General features: G+C 41.3%; 1 protein-coding gene across 10 annotated transcripts in view; it reads left to right on the top strand.

Annotated features, from left to right (window-relative positions):
- Nucleotides 1–17553, top strand: part of map4k5 (mitogen-activated protein kinase kinase kinase kinase 5) — a 28443-nt gene extending 10890 nt beyond the window's left edge. Inside the window, exons 8-37 of one of the 10 annotated variants that reach the window (XM_026151488.1) lie at nt 368–410; nt 518–590; nt 857–988; nt 1099–1161; nt 1283–1364; nt 2308–2424; nt 3201–3285; nt 4022–4093; nt 5105–5163; nt 5367–5428; nt 5935–5973; nt 6443–6487; nt 6582–6624; nt 6701–6929; nt 7050–7073; nt 7193–7278; nt 7718–7759; nt 7970–8054; nt 8143–8222; nt 10106–10166; nt 10702–10704; nt 10876–10981; nt 11272–11330; nt 11461–11564; nt 11801–11978; nt 12173–12241; nt 12413–12505; nt 13161–13231; nt 14590–14645; nt 16512–17553. In XM_026151488.1, the coding sequence (XP_026007273.1) occupies nt 368–410; nt 518–590; nt 857–988; nt 1099–1161; nt 1283–1364; nt 2308–2424; nt 3201–3285; nt 4022–4093; nt 5105–5163; nt 5367–5428; nt 5935–5973; nt 6443–6487; nt 6582–6624; nt 6701–6929; nt 7050–7073; nt 7193–7278; nt 7718–7759; nt 7970–8054; nt 8143–8222; nt 10106–10166; nt 10702–10704; nt 10876–10981; nt 11272–11330; nt 11461–11564; nt 11801–11978; nt 12173–12241; nt 12413–12505; nt 13161–13231; nt 14590–14645; nt 16512–16599 (2349 nt within the window). In that variant the 3' untranslated portion in view covers nt 16600–17553. The remainder of the gene's footprint in view (nt 1–367; nt 411–517; nt 591–856; nt 989–1098; nt 1162–1282; nt 1365–2307; nt 2425–3200; nt 3286–4021; nt 4094–5104; nt 5164–5366; nt 5429–5934; nt 5974–6442; nt 6488–6581; nt 6625–6700; nt 6930–7049; nt 7074–7192; nt 7279–7717; nt 7760–7969; nt 8055–8142; nt 8223–10105; nt 10167–10701; nt 10705–10875; nt 10982–11271; nt 11331–11460; nt 11565–11800; nt 11979–12172; nt 12242–12412; nt 12506–13160; nt 13232–14589; nt 14646–16511) is intronic. The other 9 variants (XM_026151490.1, XM_026151489.1, XM_026151495.1 and 6 more) reach the window with 9 other exon arrangements.
- Nucleotides 17554–18106: the final 553 nt, after the last annotated feature.

The following is an 18106-nucleotide window of genomic DNA, read 5'->3' as shown; positions in this document are numbered from 1 at the left end:
TCTTTTTAGACTCTGCTTGAGCGACTTTACGTCATTAACATTATAAGATGATCCTTATCTGCTTTGATATAGCTCTTCAGTTCAATCTCTGAAACACTCTTTAAGCCAACTTTTTCTGATTGGCTCCCCCTCGCAAACAGAAGGTTTGAGGAGCAGGTGGGCGGAGCTCCTGTGCTCACAGCAGTACAGTGTGTGCCTGAAGTGATCATATTGAGATCCATAATAGATACAACTGTTTGAATCTAATGTACATTTTTGAAACGTTGTTTTACATGAGAATCAAGCTTCATTCTAATGTTTATAAATTCTTGTTGTATGTTTTTTAAATGGATTTTCTCAGCATAAATCAAATGTTTACTCTTTACAGGGTGCCAACATACTGCTGACAGACAACGGAGACGTGAAGTTGGGTAAGTTCCTCTTCAGCATCTTTATTTCATAAGAACCTGAACTCCTGAACAGCCTTTAGCTGTATGTGCATTACATAATCTGAAAAGCCCTGTTATCCTTCTTACAGCTGACTTTGGAGTTGCAGCCAAAATAACAGCCACCATTGCCAAAAGAAAGTCCTTTATCGGAACACCTTATTGGTGAGTGTGTCATCTGTGTAAAACAGGCCTCTAGGCCCTTGACAGCTTTTGTTAGTTTGGTTAAAGAGCGCTGGTGAAAGACTCTAAGCCTTTTCAGCTCCATCCTAGAATATTTTTCACCATTTTCTAGATGAAAGTTCAATGTCACACGCTATAGATGTGTAGACCCTGGTACATTCAGGCCTCTGCTCTTTCACTAAAGCTGACTTCTGCTTTTTATTCTAACAAATGAGCCACTGCTAAATCTCTGTCCTCACTTTCTTTAGGATGGCTCCTGAAGTAGCTGCAGTGGAGAAGAACGGGGGCTACAACCAGCTGTGTGACGTCTGGGCTGTTGGCATCACAGCCATAGAGTTGGCTGAGCTCCAGCCTCCGATGTTTGACTTGCATCCAATGAGGTATGTTTTACTTCCTCCCCATAAATGATCAGTTAGAGCTCCCTTACATAATATATTAATACATTTTCCTCCTTGGCGTCATTAAATCCTCATTCCTTTATCTGCTGTAGGGCCTTGTTTTTGATGTCGAAGAGTAGCTTCCAGCCTCCGAAGCTAAAAGATAAGAGCAAATGGTGAGTGTTCCAAAGTAATCACAATGCTATTGTTGGATTGCGATATAATTTATACCTTTATACCTTGCTCTTAGATAATATGAATAATCGTTGTTTTAAACAAACTTATCTTATCCAACAGGTCTCCTGCCTTCCATAACTTTGTGAAAGTGTGTTTAACAAAGAGCCCAAAGAAGCGGCCCACTGCAGAAAAAATTCTAGGGGTAATAAATATTACTCTGGTTTTCCATGCGTGGTTGAAATGTTCAAAATAAAAAAAAATATAGTGCAGTATGAGCGCTGATGTTTAAAAAATGTGAATGTTTTCGGAGAGTCTGTTGTTTTTTGCAGTGTCTTCTTCGTCTTCTTTTTTTCTTTTGCTTGTTGGCCTATGTTCCTTTGCAAATCTAAAACACCTGACAAACAAATAGAAGTTGTCATTCTGTCCAAATTCAGCAGAGCCTTATGAACCCCAGCTGGCCTCCTCAGCTTCTGTGTGGTTTGGCTGACGTTCTCAGTGTTTGGCTTGCCGTCAGACTCTGGCCTTGAACTGTTTTCAGTGTTTCGTATTTATTAAAGCTTATCTTAGTTTCAGCTCTTTAGGATGGGAGCCAGAGTTCAGTTAGCACCTGTTTCTAATTTTTAGGTATACAAGCACAGTGTATTCTCGTCTCATTAGTACAGCATGTATCTCTGAGGATAGTTGCATCCCAGAAGTCCTGGAATGTGATGATTTATCCTTATAGCTAGGAGTTGGTGATCTGTAACAAGCTTTTGGGGTAGAACACTACCTACAATCTGCAATCTGAAAAGAAAGTACACCCTCTTTAAATACAAAAGTTTTATGCATCAGGACATAATAAAAGAAATGGGGTTCTTTGCATGTCTTAAAATTAGGTAAATACAACCTCAGATGATGTCATTATTTAACAACTCTGGTAGTATTTCCCTAAATTTAAGACCTGATAAGGTCATGATTTGTAAAAAATCTTTGAACTGACAGAGAGTGTGCTTTCCTTTTCATCCACCCCCACATGAATCTAAATTCTTTGCTTCTATACCTTTATGACTCTTATGTGTCAAATTAGTGTCAGGTGTCTAACACAAACAGCTGTTTTCCTGTTATGATCCTGGTAAAGATCTCTAACTCTTTAGTGTTTCTCCCAGCATGTGTTTATGGCTCAGACGGGTTTGACGAGGAGACTTGCCACAGAGCTTATTGATAAGATGAACAACCCGGACAACCACCAGAATTTTGGAGAAATGGATGAGGATGACCTTGAGGTAATAACTGACTCCAAATCATATATAGAAATGTGTGTTGTTAGGAGATTGTCTAAGAAAATCAAAGCCAACCCAGTCAACAAGCTAGTAATCAGAAATATAAACACACAACTTTTATTTATACCCTGAAAATATTAAACCTGTAATGCAGTTCTTGGTACATGTTTGTTTGAACATGTTTGAACTTGTTGCAAATAACTGATTTAAAGAAGTACGTTAAACTATCACTTGCTGTTTGAGCTACACGACAGATTCTTATCAGTGAATGTAAATATTAGAATGTGTGACATGTTTTCAGCGGTGAACTATAACCAGCGAGCTTCTTTCAGGTTTTTCATGTTCCCCTAAAACTTCCCTTCCCCCTCTTCCTGATTCTCTCCAATGACATTATTATTCCGACTGGATTCAACATCACATCTATGTGGCAGCCAAAGAGGTGGTACCAGCGCTTTTTAAAGGACCATTGTGCTTTTCTCCCACTGACAGCAGTAGCACTGTCTTGGCCACGATGAGTGAAAAAACTCTAAAGGCTATTGACTGCAAGCAATAGAGCTTGTTGCAAACAAACAGCCACTGGGATGCATAATAATGTGATCATGCTCCAGAAAAGCTGGTCTCAGCTCAGCTTTGGCTAACCGTAACTCAAATTTTGTAGATAATCTAAAAAGATAATGCGATAACTAATAATTACACACTGAATATTATATAAGCTCCTAACATTTTACTGTCTTCTGAAGTGCTGCTCCCTCAATAAAAATTCTGTCTTTCACCATCAGTTTCAGGGAAACAGCGAAGTCAGACACACCATCCGCTCCACCAACAAGCATGCCAGAGCTGAGAGGACGCGCTCAGAGATCGACTGTAAGTGAACATCAAAGCTAAATGGATCATTAAGGCCAGCCCCTCTCCGCAATCGCTCGCTGTGCTTCTATCCTGTCGTTGGTTTGCGTGTTAGCTGTTGTGAGTGGTTAGGTCGATCTAGGTCTGGTGGCATCACCAAGGGTCATTCCTTTAATCCTGCAGCAGAGGCTGGCACCTTTCCAGGCCACAGCATGTTTTGGCGTGTCTAAAAAAAAAAAGTCTGTGGATTCATGGAAGAGAAAGTAAAGTCGCTTGTGCTATTTTTACATGTTAAGTGTTGTCTCATCTGTTGCTCAAGGAATCCTGCAAAATAGCTTGTCTGAAGGGTCTCTGAGTTTTCCTAAAAATCTCAAGTTTTTAGCCAGAATTTGTTTTCAAGAATTTGGCGATGGGTCCAGTTGTCACAGTTCTACATCTTGCCCCCTGCCCCTTCAGGGAAGCTGTGTTTTTTTTTTGTTTTTTTTTTGGTTTTTTTTTGTGTCGCCGTTAGTTGTGATAGATAAAGCCGAATGCAGTGTTGTGCCTGTTGTGTCAGTAGTTTGTGGCCATTTCTTCATTTCATCATTTTAGAATGACCTAACAGCTGCCTGGCGTTGAGATAGGTGTGGTATTTATACCATGCTGCATTGTGTTTTGTGCTCGTCTGTGCTGTGATCGCTTGTATCAGATGTACTTCTTGTCTGGTTTCTTTTATCTAAATTTCTCACTGTTATATGACCTTCCCTCCACCATGAAGCAAACAATGGAACAGACCAAAGAGAGCCACCCTCAAGTCCTAGCTTCACTGAGGGACACAGGGTGGATGCAGGTCAGTGTGAGAGTAGTGAGACAGTGTGTGTTTGTCTAATTCCAACCCTCACCCCTAAGATTTCATTAGAAATATGATAATGTTGTAGAAATGGAACACTCGGTTTGACATTTAAATGGTACTAATAAGGCGATTTTTGTCTGCATATAGTGGCTACCTAATGTAACTTCAGCTTTTTTGTAAGGCTGAATAATTTGGATATTGTGACATCTTGGTTCCTGTTAGGCTGACTGACTTGAAATTGCATTTAAATGACTAATCTTACCCTGACAAGAAAGCAAAGCTTGCCTCGTAAGACTCACCTGATCACTCGGCTTCAATTCTTTAAACTTTTTTATTGTTTTTCTTACCTCCCAACCTCCACACTATCTGGATATGTTGAGAAGAAAAACATGGGAAAGGGGAGGTGGGGAGGGATCTGTGGTCTGAATTCTTTAATACAACGCGTCTTTGTTAAAGCGAAGGTGATTATGTGGGCTGATTTCTTTCACCTTCATAATTACAGCCGAATCATGTCGTATTTATACTGGACAGCAAACCAGACACCCTTATTGGATCAACTGTTTGACAGAACGCAACCTGAAGTCTAAACTGCTGAAGAATCTGTCCTGTGATGTATCTGTAATTCATGTTTCCTCACACTAATATTTCCCCAAAGGGAACAGGTCTGGTCAGCGTCAAGTTTAACCTGTGTCTGTCTTTAGTGAGCAACTCGTCTCGAAGCTACAGACCAAACATTCAAGTCGTAACATCGTAAATCAGTGAGGGATCTCTGTAGTGTTTTGGCAGGTTAACTGTTGTGGAAGCAGATGATCTGCTTTGGGTTTGTTCTTACACCTGTTTTTAGGTTAGGAAGGAATTTTTTCCCAAGTTTTCTGGTACTAATGCCCAATGTTGATAACTCCAGTGCTTTGTGTGTGTTGAAGTGTTGGATGCTGATGCCCTCTAGTGTCAAAGATGTGCGCAAAGAAAGGGAGAAAAGAAAAGAAACACCATCTCTGTTTTTTACAGTTGACAAGCTCCAGTTTAAAGCACCAGTACAGAAGGAAACTGCGGCTCATTATGAAACGGTGATTATCATGTTCTGTTTAAATCATTTTCTGTTTAACACTAATTTTAGTTTCTGTTTGTAGTGTGTGTGTGTGTGTGTGTGTGCGTGCGTGCGTGCGTGCGTGCGTGCGTGCGTGCGTGCGTGGAGTAAAAAGATATCAGATGATTAACAAAACTGCAGCTATGTAAATATCTATTTCTGTGAATGTATGCTTTTCCACAGGATGTCAAAGATAATGACTTCTCCCCCTGGAGTCCTTTTGCAGAAGGAGGAATAACAACCAGGTGATCCATGGAAACTGTTGTCATGGGAACTGCTCCCATTTACCCCCAGTTGTTCTCATTCAGTCTCTACCTGGTTTGTCTTAGATAAATGCGCCTCATGAGGCTTAACCAGACAAATGAATTTAAGGCAAATTAAAGATTTGTTGTTGTTTGGATTTCACATCGTCTGAGTTTGTTTTGTTTGTTTTTTTACTTTGAGACAGTCAAAACATGTTAGTCCTAAAGAAACTACTCATTCTTGATTCTCTGTGTATATAGATTTTCTTCACTGTGTCTCATATTAACATGCTTGCTCACTGGACCTAACCTATGGCTGTACATGAGCTCACTCCCCTACTCCCCTTGCCCCCCTTTTGCACTTTGAAATGTCACTTTGGTCTTTAAGCTCCCTCTCACATGTCCATGTGCTTTGACTGTTTGTTTGTTTTTTGGGTTTTTTTTCCTCCTTCACCTTCTCTCTGTCCTCTTTTTGACTGTCGGTGTCGCTCTCGTCTTGTCCCTCGAAGGAGCCTTCTCAAAAGCGTTGAGGATGAATTGTTCCAACGGTAACACTAACACTGCATGTGCTGTAATAAGCTACGCCATCCAATCCACACCCTCCTTGCTGCGCCACAACCATTTTTTCAGCGTGGTCCGGCCACCTCCCTTTCTGCCTCCTCTTCATTCACCATGTGTGGTGTGACGATTACTGTAGATTTAAGCTGTGTGTACTACTGTTGTGTGAAGAGAAAAAGTGCTGAAGTGTCAGCCTAACCATTTTGGGCTCAACTGCATTGAAGCTGTTTTGAAACCTACTTTTAACTGGTAGTTTATAGTAGTGGTCATAGTCATAATAATATCATTGTCCCCAGTAGGTTTAGGTCACCTCAAATGTGATCTAAAGTCTGTAGTAACACAGAATCTTCCCCTCATTGTTCTCATTCAAAGATAGGACTTCATATAAACATTTGCATTCCTCCTAAACCCAAATGAGTCTTACTTTCCGCGTTACTCATTACTGTGTTTGTCCTATAGGGGACACGTCGCCCATCTTGAAGATGCCTTTGATGATACGGAGCGGTGAGTTATGCCATCAGATTTAAATTTTATCATGAATGCATGACCTTTTGTTCTGCTGGTTTACACCTTACTGCTAAAAATGGTTCAATTTCAGATCAACCATCAAGCCAGGCGTTCCTCCTCCTCTGCCTCCAAAGGTAACACCTAAATTTAAAGATGTCTACTTTTGCTGTAATTTTTTTTAGGTTTAAGTAAAGATTAAATGTGTTGTAGTGTTATGTTTCTTCTCAGCCAACTTCAAGCACCTCATCAGAGGAAATGGGCCTTAACGATGAGAGGTCTGTGACAGTAAAGAGGTTCCCTAACTCGGAGAATGGACCGAGCCAAGTGGCTCGCAGACAGAGCACACCTGAGCAGGGCAACAAGGTGGAGAACTCATCTCCAGACCTCCTGTCAGCCAGCGTCAGTAGCCCCGGCCTTTTGTCGCACTCCTCGGATCCTGGTGAGTCTCAGCATATCTGTGTCTATTTCTAAATCCAGATTTATTCACAGTATGAGTCTGCATACTTTGTCTTCTTCATTTTTCTTCATAAGCGCTGAAATGTTTTATTTTTTTTGCAAGCTCCAAGTAAATCTGAACTTAAAGGTAAGGGAGCCTGATGTAAACATGGTTGATCTTTGGATTCACACCCTCCTTGTTTGACAGCGTGAACTGATATTAATACTGTGTAAGTGTAATTTTACCTGCCTGGTTTTTCATTACAGATAATGATTCAGATGGCAGTGTGAATGGAGGGAGTCCCAAGCCACCATCCAGTGAGCAAAACCGGAAGGAGAAAAAGGAATTCCCTGTGAGTTTATAGTTTCTGATTGTAACACATAATAGCTACATTTAGTCTCATTGGATTAAGGATAATCCAATGAGACTCCAATGTAGTATCATGTGATACTACAACATACAGCATACATTTGATACTACAACATACAGCATACATTTGATACATGCAGTGCCTCCAGCTAGCCTCCAGCTAGCTGACTGAACTCAAACTGAAACCTCAAATATGATGCTTTTCCTTTGTTATATCCAAATGTGGCTGGTTAATGGGGGAAACTTGGCATCCATTCATGTTTCATATTTAATTGACTTTGACAGGACACTCACACAAGCATTTTGTTCTTTTGCTTATTGTTCAGGCTGGTTTTAAAATTATGGAGCTAAGTTTAGGATAATTGTTCTGTCTTTTGCATCTATATTATCTTATGGTTTTCATTTCCTCCCCTCCTCCTTAGAAACCAGCTATCAACGGCCTGCCACCCACTCCTAAAGTACTGGTGAGTGAATCATTTGTATTGTCCTTCACGGTTCCCGCCGTCCCGCTTTCACTGAGACTGTTATTAAACTCTCGTCTGAGCTTCTACTGTACATTCTGTAGATATTTGGGGTCCACAGAGCTTTCTGCTTTGTGGTTCAGCTCAGCTCATTAAACTCTGGCTGACATTTAAGAGGCTGCCTGCTTTGAGCTGTGCTGCTTTTCATTGCAGATGGGAGCCTGCTTCTCTAAAGTGTTTGATGGCTGTCCATTGAAGATCAACTGTGCCACGTCATGGATCCATCCAGACACCAAAGGTACACAAAGAGCAGTGAGCATACCACACACAGAGGGTTTCGGCTATTTTACTAACACAATGTTGTTGTTTTTTAATCCCTCTTCTAGATCAGTACCTAATCTTTGGGACAGAAGATGGCATTTATACTCTGAATCTTAATGAGTTGCATGAAGCTACAATGGAGCAGGTAACAGCAGCTGAAACTTGCTTGAAAATGAAATTGTAATTTTTTGTGAAGCTCGACCCTGATTCTATTGCTTGGGAGTCTTTATGGGACGCACACAGATAAAACTGTTTTATTGATTTCAGGCAGGAATACACAAAAGCTGCTTTATATTATATTTATCATGGGTGTTCTACTGCAGCATAACTAAGGGATAATTCAGAATCCACCCATAGCTGAAAGCGTTATCAAAAATGAAAGTTTTCAATCTAATCTTAATAGTCTCCTGAATCCAAACTGGTTCCACAGGAGGGAGGCTCTGAAACCATTTTACTTTTAGAAATTCTAGGAAACCCAAGGAAGCCTGCAGTCTGTGAGCAAAGTGCTCTGTTGAGATAATATGATAGTATGAGGTCTTCGAGTTACAATGGGGCCAGATTACACAAGACTTTATATGTGAGGAAAAAGATTTTCAATCCAACAGGGAGCTAAAGACCAGAAGCTAATATATATTTTTATAGTCCCTTTTGGTACTCTTGTTGCAGCATTTTAGATTAACTAGGGGCTTTTTATGGAACTGTAAAAGCAACCTGATCAGCCTAGAAACAATGAATGCATGAATTAGTCCTGTATAGTTGTTTAATGTGCACATTGAAGGATATATCATGGTCAAAAATCATCGAATTCAGATCAAACCTCACTTTCATTTGAATTCAGAATTTGGAAGATTGATAGTAGCTCATCCAAGCCTTTATGGGAAATGGGAAATGGCTTGTATTTGTATAGCGCTTTACTAGTCCCTAAGGACCGCAAAGCGCTTTACACATCCAGTCATCCACCCATTCACACACACATTCACACACCAGTTTATATGCCTGTAGTTTAACTAATTAATTTTAATCTGACTTCATAGCTGAATATATAAAACACAGACGCACAGAGATGAGTGTACTATCAGAGGCCACGAGATCATTTGTAAGCTTTGCTAGTGCGGTTTGTGGCGTGCACTCTGATGTACTCTGCATTCTGGCTGAAACTCTTCAAATAAACCATTCCTCTGCAAATGATCAGTTAATTGTTTGATAAATACTACTAAGAATTTTAGAAATAAGAAGTTTGGAGATTGGTCTATAATAGCTAAGACCCCCAGTTTAAGTAATGGTTTTTTAAGCTGTGGTTTAACTGCAGCTACCTACAAAGTCTGTGATACATATTTTGTTAGAGATAAATCGATCATAATTAAAATAAATTATTCATGGGCTGGCAGTTGTAGCCTGCACAAACTGGTCACAAATTATTAGTTCCTTCTGATTGATATACATCCAAGCTGATCACGTTCTTTTATCAAATTTTGACACAATCATGGCAGAGAGGAAGAAACGAGCTTTCAACATCTCAGTCAGTTTGGGCTTTGTGCAAAGAACACCAGCTATTTCGGAACTTGAGTGCATTACACAATTCTAATAAGCAATGTGAGTTGATCTTAGTTGTTTAAATAATCAGAAGTGTGTGCATGCATTGTAGTGTTTTTTATTTTATTTTTTTTAAGAATTTATTTTGACCCTTTTAAGTTTTCATTTCTCTTTCTACTTCAGTGTCAAGTTGAGACATAATGAGCTGTTGTACTGAAACCCTGTGTATACAGAAAGCAGTCAGACATCTGCTAAAGAGTCAGACTGATAAACAGAACCGATCTCGTCACTTTTCATCTTTAATCATAATCCTAAAGTTGGTGGAGCAAAACAACCGAAACACAATAAAGAGTTTGGTACATCATAATGAATTATTTGTGTTTTGAGGTGTGGAGAAAACTTGCTGAGCTCTGATTGGACAGTTTGACTGTTGACTCTGTTCTTTTACAAGCCAATGTTTAGTTATTGAATTATTGTGTTTGAATCTCTGTTTAGCTCTTCCCAAGGAAATGCACGTGGCTGTACGTTATCAACAACAACCTGATGTCTTTATCAGGTAGGTGATGGATTTATAACAACCTCCTGCTTTAACAGCCACAGTCATAACCTGCTGCTTCTTTGTCCTGTGTTATCTGGCTGCTCCCCTGAGGCAACACATCCGCTATATCTGTGCCCAAAAATAACTGTGTACTTTGTTTAGCCCCAGAAAGCCTCTCTAATAGCTTTATACTTGTAGCAGTGACCCAAGAGGGGCACATCTGGCTTTACGGCCTGTCCCTTTACTGAAGAAACGCAGTTATATTACCCTTGGCTACGCTTACAAAGAGCAGTGTCTTCCATATAGAAATCAGATGTGCTAGCTATCATTTGAAACCAAACTGTCTTCAATTGGATGTCCCAACGACTTCTCCTTTTCTCATCTTAAGAGTTGAAGATGGGATTATGAAGCGTCAGGTCTGCTTTCGGTTTTACCTTCAGCAGTTTTGCACCTTGGTTTACTTAACCTCTGTTCTCTTCTCCTCTTCCCTTGGACACTGTCCACCCTCCTCTCCCCTGGCTTGATTTGATATTCTATTAACTGGCTTCATCAGAAGGTAATCATGACTCACATCATCATCATCACACTTCTGTTTTTACCCCTGTCCACATCTAACCTTTCTACATGTGAAAACTGCTTCAGGAGATCCAAGTTTGTCAAAAATATTTAGAAATTATTGCCCGTAATGAAACTGATGATGGGATACGCTGTGTCCCACGCTGTGCAGGTAAAACCTTCCAGCTGTACTCCCACAATCTCATCGGGCTGTTCGAGCAGATGAAGAAGCCGGGCCTGGCCGCTCAGTTCCAGACTCATCGCTTCCCTTTGCCCAAGTAAGCTCGAAAGGCCTGGTTTGGTATCTGAAACTCATAAATAAGATTATCTAACCGCATTTTCAGCAGGCGCCTGACACACTGTGATAAGATCACACCACTGGTTTTCTCATTTAAAGTGTTGCTGCTACGCCCATGCTGTGCAGTCTTTTTGTTGTTCTTTTACCTTTGTGACAAACTGCTGCAGCGGTACAGAGAAAAAGAGAACCACAGGCCAACTTCCCTGATTCTAGACGTCATCAGCTCTTTTAAGACTGTGGTCACGACAACTTGACTCTTTCTCTCCTCAGGAGATTTGCCTTGACAACTAAGATCCCTGACACAAAGGGCTGTCACAAGTGCTGCATTGGTGAGTGGCTTTTCCCCTTTAAACCCTGCATATTAAACCGTGTCTGTATAAAAGTTGCATCATGGCCTCCTTTTTTTGCCACAACATTTTAGTTTTGTATGCTCTTCTGACTTTTTGTTCTGATCCACAGTGAGAAACCCGTATACTGGCCACAAGTACCTGTGTGGAGCGCTTCAGTCTGGGATTGTCCTTTTGCAGTGGTATGAGCCCATGCAGAGATTTATGCTCATCAAGGTCAGTTGGTTATTTTTCTCACAGCAGAAACATGAACATCTCTAATTAAGCCTCTGCTTTTCCAGTAAGGTTGTGCTTCATAACTTGCATGCATGTTTGATTTTACTCCTTTGCTCCACAGCTCATTGTGAAAGTGTCTCCATAAGCATAATTATATAAAACTGATGCTCTTGTACTTTAAACAGCGGAACACCGGTGATCATAGATAACATGTTGCTTCTCTCTTCCTGGCGCAGCACTTTGACTTCCCTCTTCCCAGCCCGCTAAAGGTGTTTGAGATGCTGGTGGTTCCAGAGCAGGAGTATCCTCTGGTGTGTGTTGCCATCAGCCAGGCCACAGAGCCGAGTCAGGTGGTCTGCTTTGAGACTATCAACCTCAACTCCTGCTCATCATGGTTCACAGAAATTGGACCAGGTAAGTCTAACATGTGCGTTGTTTTAAGAATTGTGGAAGAATTCAAGATGCTTGGATAAAAAAATTGAAGAAAAACAAAAGCGTGTGTAGCATTAGTGAACTGATGGCAAATCCAGTAGTGTTGCAAAATAAACTAAGTAATAGAAGAAAGAGTTGGAGAGCAGGACGGTTACTGAGCACTTCTCTCCCCACAGGTAATCAGCAGGTGGACGCAATCCATGTCACCCAGCTGGAGAGAGACACAGTGTTGGTGTGTTTGGACCGTAAGTGTCTGTACACTGTACACAAACTGTATCAACCAGCATTACTACTAGTAGCAAGATCCCTGCGGCACTTTTTCAAATTCGTGATCGGATTTCATTCAGATTGGCCCACTCGCTGAGGAGAATACACATATACATACAGCACAACAATAATTATATTTCTCTCCCCAGAAAATGTGAAGATCGTTAATCTCCTGGGCAGACTGAAATCCAACAAGAAGCTGGCTTCTGAGCTCAGCTTTGACTTCTGCATCGAAGCTGTTGGTGAGATTTCTGAAAGGCATCAGTGTTTAAAAGAAGTTTTGGTTCTGGAAAATGTTTCTTGTTAGTAAAAGATTACATTTCTTAATTTTAAAGGAAGTGTTTTATAAACTCCAGTGCGAAACAGATTTATAATAATTTTTTGGACATTTTCATTGGACAGGGACAGTAGAGCACAGACAGGAAACCATTAATGACACATATGTCTGTGAAGGTTCTCAGTCATCCAGGTCATCGTAGTCAAAGGAGCTTGCAAAGAAAAGCGTCTGGACTTCTTTAAGTTGCTTGAAGACGTTTCACCTCTCATCCGAGAAGCTTCTTCAGTTCTAAGGTCAAATGGTGGGGAGTCCCAGATATAAACCTAGTGGGAGTAACCCCCCACAGAGGGACAAAAGGACCCCCTGATGATGATTAGAGGATCATCAGGGGGTCCTTTTGTGACACACAGGAAATGGTCCAGAGTCAAAGCCAGGACCCCACTCGGCACTTAGGTCACCCAACCAGCCGAGTGAGCTGTAAAGCAGCGCCCCAGTTATAAGCGCAGACTGAAGTTGTAAAAAAGGGCTGTGTAAATGTATCATAGCATTAAATTGATTAGTCTTGGGTAATGTTTGACCTGTTTGTGCACTAACACACAGTTTCCTCTGTATTGTAACAGTGTGCCTTCAGGACAGCGTTCTGGCCTTTTGGAAACATGGCATGCAAGGAAAGAGCTTCAAGTCCAATGAGGTAAAATACAGTCATTTTAATCACCCTGGGGAGAAAAATAAAACCTGCTCTTTTTTCTTTTTCTTTTTCTTGTGCTCTTAACAAGAACCGTGATATTTAAAATTTCACCATCATTTTCATGGTTCCTCGATAGGTGCCAGGGTGGAAACTGTGAATGCAGTATGTGTTAACATCCTTGACACAGGCTTGTGTGCTGTACACATGAACAAACACCTCTCTCTCCTGTCAACAAAGACCCGTAGTGTCTGTTTATGTGTGTGGCTGCAAGCTGTAGGTGATCCCAGGAGATTAGCCCTCAGGTGGAGCAGACAGCGTGTCTTTGTGTTAGAGCGTGGTAATGAATTTGTCCACCTTTCCACAGAGGGATTCCAAGCTAACCTGATCATGAGATGCGCTCAGCGGTACAATAAAAGTTCAAGGGATCGCAGAGAGGTGAAGCATTCTGCTTAAATGAAAATTGATATGGCCTTAGGGGCTGCCCTTTTGAAAGCTGGCTGTGTGAGACATGGTCCAGCAGCACTCGAATGAAACAGAAGGTCTGTGCCCCGAGTCCGTGCCCGGCCCAGCTTGACAGATCGACCATAGCAAGGATTTTCGAAATGTCAGCAGTCATGCAAAATTCATACTCAATCATAAGCGAAACCCGTCACACAACAGGGAGAAGCTGCTAAATAATTCAGCCTTTGTCTTGTTATGATTCCTGTGAAAAGCGAAGGCATTCAGAGGGGGGGGCGGGTCTGGTGATCCGTGCTTTCCTCGGTGGGTGCATCTGTGAACACCCGAGACCTTGTTCTCGTTTAGACTTAAACAGATCAGATCTCTCCCAGGGCCAAGGTCTTACACCTAGCAGGTGTCAGCCACTCACTGTCTCACATCTGTCAACAAGTTTTCATGACATGCCAGCATATGAGTGTTTTGAAGGGGCCCCTGTCCTTTACCCTGCATGGTGTCAGGCTACATATTGTGAGTAGAGGTAACAGTAAGCTCCAGGCTCATAGGTACACAGCAGAGATGGCACTGAGGGCTTGTTAAAAACATTAGATAGTCTGTTATAAAAGGGGAAGTCTGTGAATTCAAAATTTAAACACAGGAGATGGAGTAATTTGGGAATTCTGCAGATCTTTTAATAGATGATAGTGAAATGAGAGAGGTGTGTTAATGAGAGAGGTGTGATGTAACACCACAGAGCCTTTCGTGTATGTCCCCATGCAGTTTAAGAAGCTTTATATTTTGTTATTCTTGCGCTACAGTTTACCTTCACTGCCAGCAGTACTTCTGATATACAGCCAGTTGTCACATGAAAGTGTGTGTGTGTGTGTGCGTGTGTGTGTGTGTGTGTGTGTGTGTTTCTTTTGAAGGTAACCCAGGAGATTTCTGATCCAAGCAGAGTCTTCCGCCTCCTTGGATCTGACAGGTTGGTACAGATCCTTACACTTCAGATATGTCATCAGTAGAGGAAGTACAGCCACAGCCTACATTCCCTCCTCTTTTAAGCATCTCTGTTCTATTATTAATTGTTTTGTTTGTTTTTTGGTATTATTTTTTGGTATAGCTATTTATTCATCCCATAATTCCCATGAAACCTGTCCCGCTAGTTTATGACCGTTATCCCTCAGGTGTGTTTTTCCATTACCTGAGAACCACCAAACAACTTCCTCACCCATAACGTTTTGAGCAGACAATTCTCATCTGTCACTGCACTCAGACATTTACTTTCAAGTGTGTTACTTTGGTTGTCCCTCATCAAATCGTCTTATTGATTTACTTTTAGGTAACACTGTAGTAAATTACGATTGCGCTCTCTGTGGTGACTGCTCTCAGCTGCAGATGAAGCAGGATGTGATTTTTAGACTCAGTCAAACAGAGCATGCTCAAACTGGAGGACGATCTCCCAGCAGCACCTCTCGTTGAGCGGTGACTCCTGATGGAGCCGCCCCGACTTGTGGCACCAGAGCGAGGCCACTCTCTGCTGCCCAGCCCGCCATGTTTTATTCACCGCCGCCTGGGCACTGCCAGCCTGGTTTGAGTGTCTCTCCGCGCCTCTGTAATTTCATCTGATGGAACGGGCAGTATAGACTGCAGCTTCTCCGCTCAGCTGTCACCGCCACAAGGCCGATGGCATCTGAAGATGCACCCACTGCCGTCCTGATCTGGCCGTCATCTGACTGTTGATTACTTAACATGCATGACTCTGCACACTGAAACCACGAACATTATGCAACACGTCGCTAATGTCAGTTTCAGTGCAGTTCAGCCTTTTTTCTTTTCTTTTTTTTTTTTTATCAGACTGTCAATAATCTGATCAAAGCTGTGGGTGAACGAAGTCAACCAGCTGTCTTCTCGTTGTTTCTCTGCATTTTTCAAACTGATCTTTGAGTGTTACACATAAAATATGCATAATTTTCATCACTAAAAACATCAATTTTACCCATTTTTATCAATTTAAAAAAACAATACAGTAACATAAGATTAATGCTTCACTGGGGAATCTACGTCTAGCTACACTATAACCCTTCTGAAATCTTACGGCATAATCTCATGTCCATCTCAGGTCAATGTAATTGTGATTTGCCTGATCAGCACAATCAATTCCTCCTGTGCTGTTTCGCCACAGCTTTTGATTTATTAGTGACAGAATAACGGTCACCCCCTTAATATGAGAAATAATAATCATAGCATTAAAGTAAGGACTCACAAATGTCAGCAAATTCCTGAAACGACATCAGGAAGTCAAGGAATGTAGAACTCCAGGAACAAACATGAATATGAAAAAGTCCCTGCATTTTATTTCTATCATGACTGACACCACATATAAAACACCAGGACACAACCACGTGGTAATGAACACGTAATGCACCAGCATAAATGCTAGCAACGTCAACCACTTATGTAGGTTACGTTGTAGGCTTTATATAGATTCCCAACAAATGTAAATCAGGGCTTTAGACCTTTTTGATCAGATTATGTGTGGGGAAAACAACGAGTGATAAGAAGAATCTTCCAGGATTTTAGATGATGAGGGAATGAGGGTTTAGTTGAAACACCTGGATCGTGTTGTAGGGGTTTTTGGAAAAGTAATTACCGGGAAGACACGTTGTTGTCAGAGCTGTGTAGACGAGAGGAAGTGATCGAAGTGGAAAATCAAGAGAGCAGCAGGGATTTCCAGTAAAAGCAAAGCGAGTGGGGGAAAAATGGCTTCCTTGCATTAAATGACTGTTGTGTAAAGAAACAGGATATTATGTTTTTCTTACAAACTGCTGTTCCTGTGTTTCTGTTGCAGGGTGGTGGTCTTAGAGAGTCGACCGACCGACAACCCCACGGCCCTGAGCAACCTCTATATTTTAGCAGGTCATGAGAACAGTTACTGATCCTCAGCCAGTGACTCGCCAGGTCTTTGAAAAGTGGATAAGAGGCCTCACTTTTGGGAGAAAATGACACTCTTAGACCTGCGTTTCTGTTACGAGAATTGTCCGGTTTAAAAGCGTTTTTGGGAGCTTTTGTTACTGATCACGGGATCTGCAGGTCAGTAAAAGAGGAGCCTGGTCAGTTCGGATTCATACGTAGCCTTTCACCAGCAAGACGTTAACTGTAGCCTCCGTCATCTCAAACAATGCGAGGACTGTTACGAGCAGGAGGAGAAGCAGTAAAAAGCTTGAATAATCATCATTACTTAGCGTTTTCCTCACTTTCCTGTTCTGTGGACTGAGTTACAAACAAATTATCTAGCGGTATTATTACAAAAGTGCCATTAAAATTCACAAGAATTGTGATTGTATTAGGAAACCATGGGAGATTTGTTGTGTTATTGTCTGTCACTCATAATTACTGCCAGTGGCAAACCTTAGTAAGCTTGAGAGGAGATTTTACAAGCTCTGTAGTGAGAATAATAGATCAGTTGAAACAGAAACTCACAAGTGCTGTGGGTTATTTAAGCAATATTTATTAACCTCATCTTCCGTAAGAGGGTATGTTGGATTTATACACGGTGACGGAGCGGTCTGTTGTGTTAAAATTAACTACCTAAGCAGCTTTCGGTTATTTTTACTGCTCTGTAATATAGTTGCATCTCCTGCTCTGCTGCATTTATTTTATTTTATTTTTAGAAATTGGATATACTGTACATGCTTTTGTTTTTATTTTTCTTTACCCCTCCCTCTTTTATAGACCCTTTACTTATCATTATTTGCACCATGTAAGCACTTTTGTACATTTTTATTTAAAATAAAAAGACAAAATGAGGGACTGCTAGGTTTTATTAACATCTCTGCATTCCCTTTGCTTAATGTGTACTGTTTTTATAATAAAAGCTGTTGTTAACATGAGAACGAGCTGTGGGTTATTCTTGTGTCGTGAGATAATCTCTTGTTAGGGAGAGCAGGTGATGGTGAGTTTTAGTTTCCATTATTCCTCTTTTTTTCGTTCTGCTTTCAGTCTGATGTGACTCCCTGGGCTAGTTGGTCGCAGTGAGACCAGACTAAATTTGCAGCTCAGTGTTACGTACTGGATGATATCAGGCTGATGTGGTTTAAGGGTTTTTGATGGTCGGGTAAACATGGACTCAGATGTGTGAGAAAACAACCCTAAAATGTTTCCCATGTGTCAGTGGTTGAGCTCTCCTGTTAGACTGAAATGAGTCAGGCATGACGATAATGACGTTTGTAGGTAAACAGCCTGACAAAGGTAACTCTCTCAGGTGTGATAATCCACAGGAGTCCTGCTTTCCCTTTTCCTCTGGAGGTGGGGGGTGGAGTCAGTGGTTCCTATGGACACAAGGGTGGAAAAAAGCAGAAGTGTTAAGTTGTTGTTCAGGGAGACTTATTCAGTGGGCAGCACCGGAAGTCATGTGATCTTACTTCCAAAATTAAACACGCAGCT

The sequence above is a fragment of the Astatotilapia calliptera genome, chromosome 19 (assembly GCF_900246225.1).
Source record: "Astatotilapia calliptera chromosome 19, fAstCal1.2, whole genome shotgun sequence".
In the NCBI taxonomy this organism is placed as follows: Eukaryota; Metazoa; Chordata; class Actinopteri; order Cichliformes; family Cichlidae; genus Astatotilapia; species Astatotilapia calliptera.
The sequence above is the reverse complement of the archived record's forward strand: the minus strand, read 5'-3'. Positions and strand labels throughout refer to the sequence as shown.